The sequence below is a fragment of the Pocillopora verrucosa genome, chromosome 6, assembly GCF_036669915.1.
Source record: "Pocillopora verrucosa isolate sample1 chromosome 6, ASM3666991v2, whole genome shotgun sequence".
Taxonomy (NCBI): domain Eukaryota; kingdom Metazoa; phylum Cnidaria; class Anthozoa; order Scleractinia; family Pocilloporidae; genus Pocillopora; species Pocillopora verrucosa.
Window position 1 is genome coordinate 1,518,486 of NC_089317.1, and position 12,238 is coordinate 1,530,723.

At 37.3% G+C, this 12,238-nt stretch overlaps 1 protein-coding gene across 6 annotated transcripts; it reads left to right on the plus strand.

Annotated features, from left to right (window-relative positions):
• The first annotated feature begins 266 nt into the window (after positions 1–266).
• LOC131769289 (DNA excision repair protein ERCC-5-like) lies at positions 267–11,407 on the plus strand. 6 transcript variants are annotated; one of them, XM_066168739.1, is made up of 14 exons: positions 267–538; positions 705–851; positions 1,545–1,720; positions 2,250–2,365; positions 3,005–3,106; positions 3,904–4,045; positions 4,339–4,446; positions 6,013–6,226; positions 7,162–7,230; positions 7,810–7,885; positions 8,184–8,250; positions 8,601–8,724; positions 9,216–9,301; positions 10,300–11,405. In XM_066168739.1, exons 2-14 carry the CDS (start codon positions 764–766, stop codon positions 10,606–10,608), a joined length of 1,677 nt encoding a protein of 558 aa, XP_066024836.1. In that variant the 5' UTR covers positions 267–538; positions 705–763; the 3' UTR covers positions 10,609–11,405. The 6 variants fall into 6 exon arrangements, 5 of the variants coding, with proteins under 5 accessions (XP_066024836.1, XP_066024835.1, XP_066024837.1 ...); XM_066168738.1 differs by having other exon boundaries at positions 267–851; XR_010717971.1 differs by lacking the exon at positions 10,300–11,405 and having other exon boundaries at positions 267–851; positions 8,184–8,269.
• Positions 11,408–12,238: the final 831 nt, after the last annotated feature.

The window sequence follows — 12,238 nt, forward strand, 5'->3', positions numbered from 1 at the left end:
TCTTGAATATTCAGTTGTAAAGCGCCATGCGCATACGGATAAGGCGCTAATATTCACTTTAATATGTTTTAAATCCTTATTATTATTATTATTATTATTATTATTATTATTATCATCATTATTATTATCATCATCATCATTAGTTCAGCGGTCATAGTGTGACTTGATAGATTATTCATGTAATCTTTTCACAAAGATGCAATGCTGGGGACTGGGTATTAATAACAATAATTGATACTACTCTGGTTAACAGATTTATTAATGAATGTAACCGAAGAAGTTACAACTCATAGACCCAACCCAACTAGTGCCTTCATCAGGGTTGATCTAAACGCTGCAACAAGAAACTTTCCACGGCAAACAGGAAAGACAAGATTTGCTTACTAAGCGCCCAAGAAATCAACATTTTACGTACGAGACCCTCTGAACAACAATGGCTAAAAGTAGCTATTAGGGATTATCAGGTTAATAACTTGCCAAGAAGCGTGACAGTCATAGCAAGTAATTAACTTGTTCAATCATGTTGTTTATTAACAAGGTCAGAGTACTTCTATTTCATTTCGCGTAAGCTTCCATCCTCGTGAACATTTCCGCGGTTTTATTACTTTAGCGCGATCAAACCGAGATCCCAAATCGCCTCAGGAGAAAACGTACCGAAACATCTATCGTAGTTCCATGAATAATTACTTTATGTTTGAATCCAGCGGCCCCAAAATCTCGATATAAACAAGGGAGTTCGTGTTGGGGGCATCAGCGAATCGAGATGGGAGTGAAAGGATTGTGGGAATTAATAAAACCGGCAGGAAAGCCTGTTACAATAGAGAACCTTCAGAACAAGACTATCGGAGTTGGTATCCTTGCTGTCTTTAGATCACATTTAAGGCAAAATATTTAAGCTTATGCACCTCTAGTTCTGTTACATTTTACCCTTTAATGTAATCTCACGTAGACTGATGTGAAAGTATTCACCAATCTTGAGTCTGCTTGGGTGTGAGCTACGATTAAGCCTATCACGCTGAATGGAATTAAACTATGGGGTGAAAATCATTTATTTTATCAGTTTGTGATAAAATCAAGTATCAGAGCTGCAGAACTGTTTGAAAGCAATTGTGCATTCCGTTGAATTTGGTTTCACAACTGAATCTTCAATCCAAGATAATTGTGGATGTTGATATTTTACAAGTGCGGTTCAGTTTTCCAGACAACGATGTTTCAAGAAATTGAAAATATTTTCAGCCAATCATTGCATATAAAAAACACCAAGAGATGATCTTTTTTAGTTTGTCTCACAATGGAGTCACTTTGGATGCTGATCGCAACATTTCGACAGCAATACTGCTAGTCTTTATCAGGCAATGAAGTCGATTGTTTACATGTCGCTATTTGCAGTGAGGTACATAAAAGACACTATTTACATAACGACTATCTTAGTCTATGATATACCGCGAATTATTATGTGATATATCTTGATCATCAAATACTTGACTAGATTTTTCAGTTGTCTTGATGTCAAAGTCTATTATAACCTTGATCCTAATGAACAGATGTTAGTTTGCTGCTGAATCAGTCTGTTAAGGGAATGCGGGGCAGGCATGGTAATCCTTTGGCCACAGCACACCTGGCAGGATTGTTTTCCTCAACCTGCAAGCTGCTGTCTCATAGAATAAAACCAATATTTGTATTTGATGGTGCAGCCCCAGAACTCAAGGATAAGACTCTGGTAATGAATCAGTAAACAGTAAACAATAGAACATGTAAATCAGTCAAATGTGAACCACATTTGATGGTGATAAATGTGCCTAACACCTTGGAATCATAAATCTTATGGACACCAACTATTCCTTACAGTAACTTTTTGCTAAAATCAGTGAAATAGCCAGTGTGCCCTTGAATAACATGATATTTAAAGGTTTTAGCCCCTAAGATCCAATTTATAATTTTCCATCATTCATAAGTGTATACATAGCTTTAATGAACTTTTTTTTTTGAAGATTTTTGGTTTAAATTTGTTTTTCCTATGAAGTTGCATATAATATTTATATTGCAGATAACCCTATTAATTCTCATGACTAGTTTGCCAGTGAGGTATTGATGTCGTAGAAAGATTTAAAAACTTGTGGGAGTGTGGGCATAAAGAGTGTGGTTTTATATTGCCAGCGAAGGCAATGGAATAACAAGTTATAAATTTTGTCAATCTTTGAAACAATAATGATGATAAATTTGATATATTTTGTCATTTTCTTTAACAGGCTGCAAGAAGAGATCAAAGGTTTAAGGCTGTGCATAAGTCTAAGAGTGCTGCAGAGAAAATGTTGAAAAATAAATTGCGTTGTGAAGATATCAAAAAAGTCATTAAACAAGAAAGGTATCTCTACCTGTATAAATTGTACAAAAAGTCTAGTATTAATTTTGGAATCTTGTAAGTTTAAAAAAAAAACTTCCTTTCCTTGACTGAAGTGAGGTTTCTTTGGTAGTAAACTTAATGCAATGCCTCACAATTTTACCAGCTGTTGGATTAGTTTGGGCAAAAATTTGTTCCAAAAGCCAGCCTGAAAACAGTTGATGTATAATTATGTAAAACTTGTAATTTTGAAATTTCATTATTTGTTTATCAAGAAAATGAATTTTATCTTTTCCCAGGTCAGATTTCCCTTTGTTAAAGTTTGTTTTTCACATCTTGTTCTCTTTCGCTGGCAGTCCAAGTCAGGCAAACAATTCAATCTATAGTTGGTCTGAAGTTAACCCTTTAACTCCCAAGATCTGATTGTTAATTCTCCCCTCTAGATGCTACACATTTCCTTGTAAATTAGTTACAAGAATTTGGTGTTAGATCACAATAATAAGTTTGAGCATTCTTGTAACCTGTTTGCAAGATTAAGTATGGCTATTACTGGTATAGGGAGAAGTTACATGTTGATTGACTATGAGGTCAAAGAGTTAATAAGTTATCTAAAAATTTTAGGATTTTGTCGGTGAAAGTGCATTATAGTGAATATTTTTTTAGCACAAGTACAGTTCTGGCCAGTGTAAACCTGATAAAACAGGATGCATTTGAACCAAAACATACTCCACTGCCTTCAGATACCCTGGTATCGTGTATTAAGAGGTGAGAGTTTATGAGTATGAAAATTGACTTTATTGAGCAAAAGCTGTTGGTAAACTTTTCAGCAGATTAAGTTTATGACTCACATTTGTAAATGAATAATAATATTCATGAAAAAAATTACACGTGTCTGATTGGCTTTAAATGAGTGCCTTTTTTCATGTAACACAAGTGCAAAGTTGTCACACAAGTGCAAATTACAAATAGCATGTGCCCACTACCAAAATTTTGTCTGTCTTGACTTTCGGTGATTTGTTTTTTATGTAAATTATTATCAAGCAACAAAACGATTTTGAGTGCTATTTGGTGTTAATAAGCACTCTTAAATTTTTCAGAGACTTCAAATTGCACTTGCCCTATGCACTCGGGCAATTTTGTTGTCTTTGAAAAATTTACTCATGCTTAGTAACATAAAATTGCACTCGAAAACATTTTGTTACCTTATATACAAACATAAGACTCTACTTGTAAATCTTTGCACTCAAATTAAGTGGAGCAGGTATACTCTGGTATTTCATTTTCTCAATGTGCACACTGATGACCTAGGTGTGGCCATTGAAGTCTAATAGAGGGGAATTATCCCAACACATGTTGATGCTAGCTGTGCGTTCACTAAAATATAAAACTCTTGGGAACTTTGGAAAACATTCAGGAAGCTGGAATTGCTAAAGGAAAATTTATCTTGCTCTCTAACTTCAAGCATGCTTCATATCTCAGTGAAGGCACTCTAAATGCAAAAAGGAAATAATTGTCAGTCAAGTTCATCCACTAACCAGTCTTGTGGCTTTTGTCTTGTTCAGGTCATTGCGAGGCAAGGTAAAGGCAAATACGAGTACTTCCTCTCAGTTGTTTTCAAATAGTCACACTGTCGTGCCAGCTTTGGAGAAACATGATTCTTTGGAAGTATTGAAAATTGGAATCGATTGTCCTGTGGAACCTAAGGTGAGGTGGTCTATTCTTAAGGTGACATGGCATGTTTCTAAGGAAATATAGGAGGTATCACACTATCACCACCATGACCGTTTATCCAATGTCATATATGAAATAAGTTGACTACTGCCCTCATAAAGTAAGATAACTTGTACAATACTCAACAGTTTCTATGAGACTTTCCCTTGCCCTGTGGCCAAAGTTTAGAATATATTGGTTATGGACTGATCGAAGAACATTGAAAACTAAGCTTTTTGACCATCTTCAGGGTAGAAGGTGATAAATTGCATACTTAACACTTTCAGCAAGAGATGGATGGTATACGGGCAGAACAGAAGTCTCTTGCAGCAGAACTTGCCAGGCAGAATCGCCGGGCAGCTACAGTGACCCCTGGGATGTACATCGATTGTCAGGTACATCAAAGCATTATTAACATCTCCGTGTACCATTAGTTTCAAAACAATGTCGTTGTACTCATTATCCCTTCTTTTATTCTGTTCTCTCTTCCTTTTCTTTCTCTCCTTCTTCTTCTCGTGCATTTCTTCTCGCAGGTTACACCTGAACACAACCTTTATGTCCTCCCCTCCCCTCCCCTCCCCTCCTCGTGCCTTTTTAATCCAGTTCCCACCCCTTTCCATTCCTCTTCTCTTAGTTCTTTCCTACCCTTCCTTTAATTCTCAGTTCCATGCTGTCCCTCCCCTCTTCGTGCCTCTTTTATCTTGTTTCCGCCCCTTTCCATCCCTCTTCTTCTGTTTCTTTCTTACCCTTCCTTTCATTCTCAGTTTTATACTGTTCCTACTCCTCTTTTCGTTTCCCCATTTTGTACTCCTTCCATTTTCCCTTCAGTTGATAGATTGTGGAAAGACTTGCTTGTGCATTTCATTTTGGCACGCTTTATTTTTTTTGCCGTATGATTGAATACAGGATGAACTGAAAAATCTCTGTGTGTTATCTGAAAATTAAAGATTGATCTTGGGAATACTAAGTCGGAGGTATATAAATTTTGGTGGAAAATTTGGGCTTTTTTTCAATTTGTAGACATGAAAGATCTTATCTCAAAATTTCCTATTGGTTCCGCCGGAGATAGAGAGCTTGCGACTATTTGAACGTGATAACGTTTAACGCCGTATGTTCATTGCCTTTCCTGAGTGATTGTCATGGTCATTGTCTTTTTCAGTAATTATCATTATTTTATGGCGTTTTTTCCATACGGAGCCTATCCGGCCCATGATATCTATTTAGTTTTAGTCATTTCATTGTCATTGTCATTGTCATTCTTCTTTATCAATTTTCGATCGCGTTTTTCCAATTCGGGTCTTTGGCGAGCTATTCTAAGCCAGATCCAAAGTTGTTGGCTGAATTACGTATTTAGTGAGGCTTCGGCAGTTGAGTATTAATTTGTTTGTAATGTGATGGTTTTTGAACAAAGAAAACTTTAAAGGCATTTGTCAAAAGTTAATCAGATGTCAAAAATACGTAGTCGAATTACGATTTAGCAGATACTGCTCACGTCCTCTTCAAATAGACCGCGAACATTTGCATTAGGGTATCACAAATGGCATTTAAGGGAAAGACTTGCTTGTGCAGTGGCTCTGTTCTTCATTAGAATAAAGATGCAGAGTCTAGCGTTTACGAATAAATAGTGGAAATTTTTCTTGCGGCATGAAAACTAATGTTGTGGTAATTTAAAAAGCCCGAATAATTAGAGAGGTAACACGGTTGAATGTCGTGTTAAAGGCATCAAAAACGCACTAACGCGTCAATTGAAGAAGAGGCTATTACATTTCACTTCCTTAAGTGCTCTTTCTGATATGAGATGGCAGCTCATCATCTTATCTTCCATAGAAACCTCAGTCAATTGTAGTATTCCTGAATGCAAGAGATGAAGAATTTCTCCAGCTAGTGCAGTGTCGATTGCCAAGTAATCTTCAGTTCGTGCTGCAGGCAGTACATTAAATTACTTTTTTCTTTTACCTCAGAAACTACTACTGAAGTTTGGTGTTCCTTATGTGATAAGTCCGACCGAAGCCGAAGCCCAGTGCGCCGCATTAGAACTAGCTGGTAAATCAGATGGAACTATTTCAGACGACAGTGATATATTCCTCTTTGGCAGCAAACGAGTGTATAGAAATATCTTCGACACTAAAATGGAAGCAGAGGAATACACAAGTGATGCAGTTAAGAGAAAGCTACGTTAGTCTGAAGTTTGTCGATTACCGTCTGTATTTTTTAATTGAAATCTCTTTTTTGAAACGTTTATAGGAAATATAAAGTGGGAAAGTTATATTGGTGATAGCGCGCTTTTCGCGCTTTTCGATTGGCCATTACAACGGCCAATCAGAAGAAAGGAAAATACATTTAAAAGCCAATGAGAATTCAAAGTGAAAACAACCAAACCGCCTAAAGGGCGGGAAAACGCAGGCGACCAAGTCGTGATTTGGTTTTTTCGTTTTGCATCTGATTGGTTGAGAGAGTGGCGCCAGTTTTCTGGACCAATCACATAACAAGTAAAGCAGAACTAATGCAATCATGATTTACTTTTGACACTCAGTTAAAAATTACTCTGACTTAAAAAAAACGTGGAACACTTAACAGGAAAAAGCGTAGAAAAAACGACTGTATCCGGAGCTGAATGTTACGTGAAAAACGCGAGGCTGATTTAAACCTTGGGAGAATAACTTTCTAACGAGTGTGTGGATTATGAAAACTCATGAACTCGTTAAAGATCCGCTCTATCGTGACAGCGTGCATCCTAAAGTGCGGTTGTACAATCATAAAGAACCGGAGAAGTCGCCAAGGTCATTCTGAATACAGATAAATGTTACTTGGAGCCAGTGAGAGGTCAAATTAAAGACGACTGAGGACGACTTGTAGGATTGGTTATAGTTTTCCATTTGATTTCTTGAATAAGTGACACGAGTCGTCCTGGCCAATACTTTTGAACATGTTAGGTTAACACTGTTGGCTTAATTTTAAGTCAGTTCCCAGTTTCAAGAAAAGAAAAGGTTCCACAATTTTAGTCGTTGAATGTAAAGCCAACCAGTGCGGCTAAAACCTCTGTATTTAACACATTTTCTTCCGTTCGTCGTCTTTCTCTTTTCACTTATTAATGTATAAGTTTTTATTAGTTCTAGACCGTTCGAGTCTTATCTGCCTCGCCTTCATCACCGGCAGCGACTACACTGATGGCTTAAAAGGTTAGAAGCCCATCGTATGACAAGGATGTTATAATGGACAACCTCGATGATTTGCGTCGTACGAAGTTCATGATCGAACCGTAAAACATGTGTAGTTTATAAGTCGTAGAAAATAATGCAAATTGATAAAAATTGGGCAGTTTCGAGTCTTTGCCCATGATCATCGGTGTGGTGTTCTTGGTCAAGACACTTATTACATTTATTCCCACAAATTACCATTTCCATCCAGGAGTACAAATGGGTGACGTTGGATCGTCAGGGTGGGGAGGGAGGGTAAGACAGAAGCTCTTGTGAGAGCAAGCTCAGATTTCCCTTTTTAAGTGTCTTGGATGTTTATCATGACGGATAATGATTCTCGTCTTAAAAAATAAGAAGTCAGCTCGACTCAAATCGTCGGAGAAGTTATAACCAGAATTTCCTACTCACGGAAGACTTCATTAAATGTGGGAGAGGAGCTTGTTCGAGGTCAGAGTATGTGCCCCAAAGAAATTTAAGATTTTCTTTTCTCGGTTGGAACAACACGTGACTTCAACTAACTAACTCAACTAACAAGTTGTTTTATGGATTTTTCTTTTGCAGGGTTTGGAGGAGTTGATGCCATGGCGATTCTTCACGAGTTTTCTATTAAAGATTTCGAGGGTCTTGAGCAGTTTAGGTAGGTTATTGTGGGATTGATGCTTGATTTAATAACTAGTTCGTTCAGTTTAAGACCAAGTCAACACTACGGGGGATAGATGTAAAAATTAATTTTTATTACTACTGTAATGTCCACTGTCCTCATTGATCGGGGTAAATTTGAATTTCAACCCACAGCGAAGCTTTTCGAGGTTCACATAGATAATCATATCTGATCATCATGAAATTTTTGGTCGTGATTTCGTCCTGATCATCGTAATCGTGTTATTTTGTGTTTGTGGGTAGCTAATGGCATTTTATCTGCGTCAATTCTTTAGATCCTGGCATGAAGAAGCCCAAAAAGGCCCGAGGAATCCCCACGAAGGCAGAATTAGGAAACGTCTTGTAAGGGCCTATTTACACGGTACGACTTTGTCGCATGCGACAAGCTTACGACAGGCTTACGACACGAATTGTTTCGTGTAAATCAAACCTACAACTCGCTTACGACTCTTAAGTCATGTCGTAGGCCTGTCGTAAGCTTGTCGCATGCGACAAAGTCGTGCCGTGTAAATAGGCCTTAAGAAGCTCAATTTAACTAGCCCATATGGTGGACATTATTAGGGTAATTAACCAGTGAAACCTGCTCAAGTATCGTGCCAGTGAATATTTCGATGCTAACTTAGAACTAAAATAGATAATTCAAGTCCTATTGTGGGTTATCAATTGTTTCTCTCTGCCTTTTTTTTTTGTAGAGAGGTGTGGTGCTGCCAAGTGACTTTCCATCTAGAGCAGTTTATGACGCTTATAGCAATCCGGCGGTAGAGAAACAAACAGGGGATTTTGAATGGAAACATCCAGACCTGGAGTTCCTTAAATCATATCCTTTCCAAGTTAACCTTATCAGTATGTTTGTATCTTTAAAGGCCTTTCTTGAATCAGGAACATTCCATGCAACATGTCCTTTAAGGACAACATGCAACTGTTGCAAAATAAATTGTCATGCAAAATTGTATTTTTTTCAAAATTTGAATTTCCTTTACCAGGATGCATGGAGATTTGTCCTGTAATTAATTATTCTCTGTGTCGTGATATTGCCTAGATTTCGGCTAGCGGTTATCACGGTACTAGTACCTAGGGCCACCATATGCAAAAATGGGCATCTAATAATTATTCATTGGTAGTGTGACTTTGTTTTTTTTTTAGTTAGTTCTGTTCTTTGTACTTTGTTTTATACATATGTGCGTTTTCGTACGCTTCCTGTTCTTGAACGAGAACCACAACACTCGGTACTCTCGTCGTCCGCTTGCTTCGTAATATGTTGATAACACAAGGAGATAAGCATCACTGATAACTCCTTAACATTCTCACATTCGCTTTCAAAATCCTTGGCTGGACTAAAGCCAAGACAAACGAGGTTCTAAATCCTTTGATCAAGCGACTCAGTGAAGAAAGGGTAAGTTAGAGGCAGGCATGTTAGCCTTAAGCGAAAGTAATGGTAATTTTTGGTGCACACTGATTTCAAGACTTTACTCGACGCATTATGGGCTTTTGTAATCTTTTTTTTCTTTGCGCGACTTCTCGCTATTGCACGCGGGAACGAAGTCACGTCCCTGTTTCCGATTTCCTGAAAAGTGGTTGGCACCTAACTGAATATGAAAGATTTAACTTGGTGTTTATTTTTCGTGAAGAAAGTGTTAGAATTATCCAACACTTGGGTTGCACTTCATCGAAGTGCAAGGCAAACCTGAAAAAACCAAAAACCCCTAACCCTAACCCTACCCTAACCCATTAAATGTAACAATTTCTACAGAGCTTAAATGAGCACTAATCTTAGGCCAGTGTAATCATGTTCTGAACAACGCGGTCCTGCGGCGCCGCTGTTGAGTAGGCTAAAAGCTTTTTCAGGGAAAGGGTTCGTATCTTTTCGATCTGGAGACATTGGGCTGGCTGTAATCGTTATTTAACAATACTGCGTGATCGCGTTGATAACTAGATCCCGTTGAGCAAAAAGTTTTATCCAAACGTTTTTTGTCCTGAGCAATGTCGAGAAAGTTTCTCACGAACATTACGAAAAAATGTCTATTTACTTTAATAATTTTATCAAAAACAGTAACCTCGAGGTCCAATTTTTGTTTGAAATCTCGGTCTAACTTAAACTTTGCTAAGATAGTCAGAACTCTAACTGACAAATGTTACTTCTTTTATATCCTCCTCATTCCTGAAAGCCTTTTCTCGTTCTCCTATCAGGTAGGGAGATACTCAATAAATATCGCAGCCGGAGGCTGAGTGATGTGTATACAATATACGTTATAATCTACCATATTAGTTGATTCTTTTTCTATGTTTTACCTCTTTTGTGTATTTCAACTATTCTAGGCTATTATTTTAAAGATCCCGTGGCGTACAACATGTTTGCATATACCTAATAAGTTCATGTTGTTTTACTTCCAGACACAAATGAAGATCGATCAGTTTTTCAACCACGTAACGGTTTACTGTGACAACGTAAAAGTCAAGAGCAAACGTATTCAGCGAGTATTAAAACCACCTGGTAATCAGTTATCGAGTGGAAAAGGTGGCAAAAAAGACAAGAACAAAAACATAAAAAATCGAAATCCAAAAGCTGATAAAAGACCTCGTAAAATAACCAATGAAAAGCAGTTCAAAAACAAAAAGAGGCCATATTCAACAGAACTGCATAGAAATAAATTAAAAAGTGAAGCTGCTGTTATTCAATCGAAGGTACCAAAGAAGGAATGATGATGACGTGTGCGTTATATAAACCTACAGAATTCATTAACCAGCGAGAAAATTCCTCTCTTAGAGATGTAAAGCAAATACTAGATCAAAAGCTCTGTTTTTTTATGTATTTGTTAATTTAATTTTTTTTCTCCATACCCGTATTTTAACATATATGTACAATAATTGGAATACAGGTTATAGGTTTTTTTATGAGAAAAAGTTAAGTCTTAATTCCAAGAAATTAGAGAGGAGGAAGGCAAATCCAGAGAATTAATGTTGTGCCCCTTAAAAGTTATCATGATAAAAAAATGTTTGCAAAATAAACTTGACCTATGCGCCTAATTACCTATTTATTGAATGCATTCTATCACCTATGAAGTATTTGTCTTTTTGATGCAGGCCTGACGACATTTGAACCAAAAATCTTAAAGGGAGAAGACATAAGTCCTGCGAAAAGAAAGAAAAAAGACAGTTTCATCTAGATTTTCTAGAAGGTCTTTTAAAGGCATGTTATTGCAATTGTCAGTGCCGTTTTACAGTAAGATTTAACTTAAGTTCTGACTTCAAGAAGATAGCTTCTCATCCGCGAGAGACTGGAAGAGCTTGTATCTGATTTATTTGTCAGTTGCTATTAACCAATAAATAAGTGCTATCTTAGAATTGATGTGTTGTTAATAAGACTTTACATTATTAGAACTCTTTTAATCCTGAGACTGAAAGTGTTGTGAAAGAATTTGTGGAGAAGTATCGTCTGTTGAGGCAAAGGACAATTTGGAAGGAACTACCAAGGACAAGGCAGGGCCTTACCACCGCCGTCTACACGAAGTAAAAAGATTCCGCCAAAGTGGACTTGTTGGCGGGATTACGGAACGAACAAAAGCTTTCCAACATTTTGACCGGCTAAGTGGTTGAAAAGGATTGTTTCAATGTTGAGCACAGGCAAACAGAAGTTTGTCTGCAGAAGAGTTGTAAATTATTTAAACAACCGAGGGCACGGTAACGAATCTTGCAATCTGATTGGTTCTTTACCCGGTCAGTATTTTCCTATCTCTGCCCACGGGCCACGGTAACGCTTTCGTGAGTCGCCGAGTACATCCCAACTTTCGTTGTCATTTTTCATAAATATACCTCGTTTTCTGGCTGGGTTGTATTTTTAAGCAAACACGTCGGTCACTACCTCAAGCCGATAAATAACTTATGAATCCTCTCTTTTCTCTCTATCAAATCACTTTGGTTGACAGAAAAATATTGGTTTCAGAATGAATTTGTATAAACAATAGCGTCATTACGTTGGTTGACAAGCGGCCTAAAAACCGTCTGCAATTAATTTTAATCGTTCACAAAAAGTACCCAGAAAGTTGAAACGTGAGGTATTTGGTTACAGTTAAACTGAACGATGGAACTTTCATTCATTTAATATCTGAATTTTCTCGAGCAATTTGTTCATAGTGAAAGAGCGAGCGAAGTTTTAAATTCTACAACAAATATACGCTTCTGGTGAGTCTTTCCAATTCCGTTCAATTTGGACATTTGTACCTTAAATTGCACAACAGAAATTGAAGGAATTTTTTGAGAAAAGGCCGCATTACATTCCCTTGTGTCTCGTTGGAGTGTGCCGTTCGAATTTAGTTTTTGTGAAGGAAAGATC

Bases quoted from the DNA above. Each gene is read 5' to 3' on its own strand.
- LOC131769289 (XM_066168738.1), top strand. From the start codon at position 764: ATGGGAGTGAAAGGATTGTGGGAATTAATAAAACCGGCAGGAAAGCCT. The intron at 7,231-7,809 runs GTTAGAAGCCCA...TTTCTTTTGCAG, and splicing joins CTACACTGATGGCTTAAAAG to GGTTTGGAGGAGTTGATGCC. The intron at 8,725-9,215 runs CATATCCTTTCC...TTAACATTCTCA, and splicing joins AGACCTGGAGTTCCTTAAAT to CATTCGCTTTCAAAATCCTT.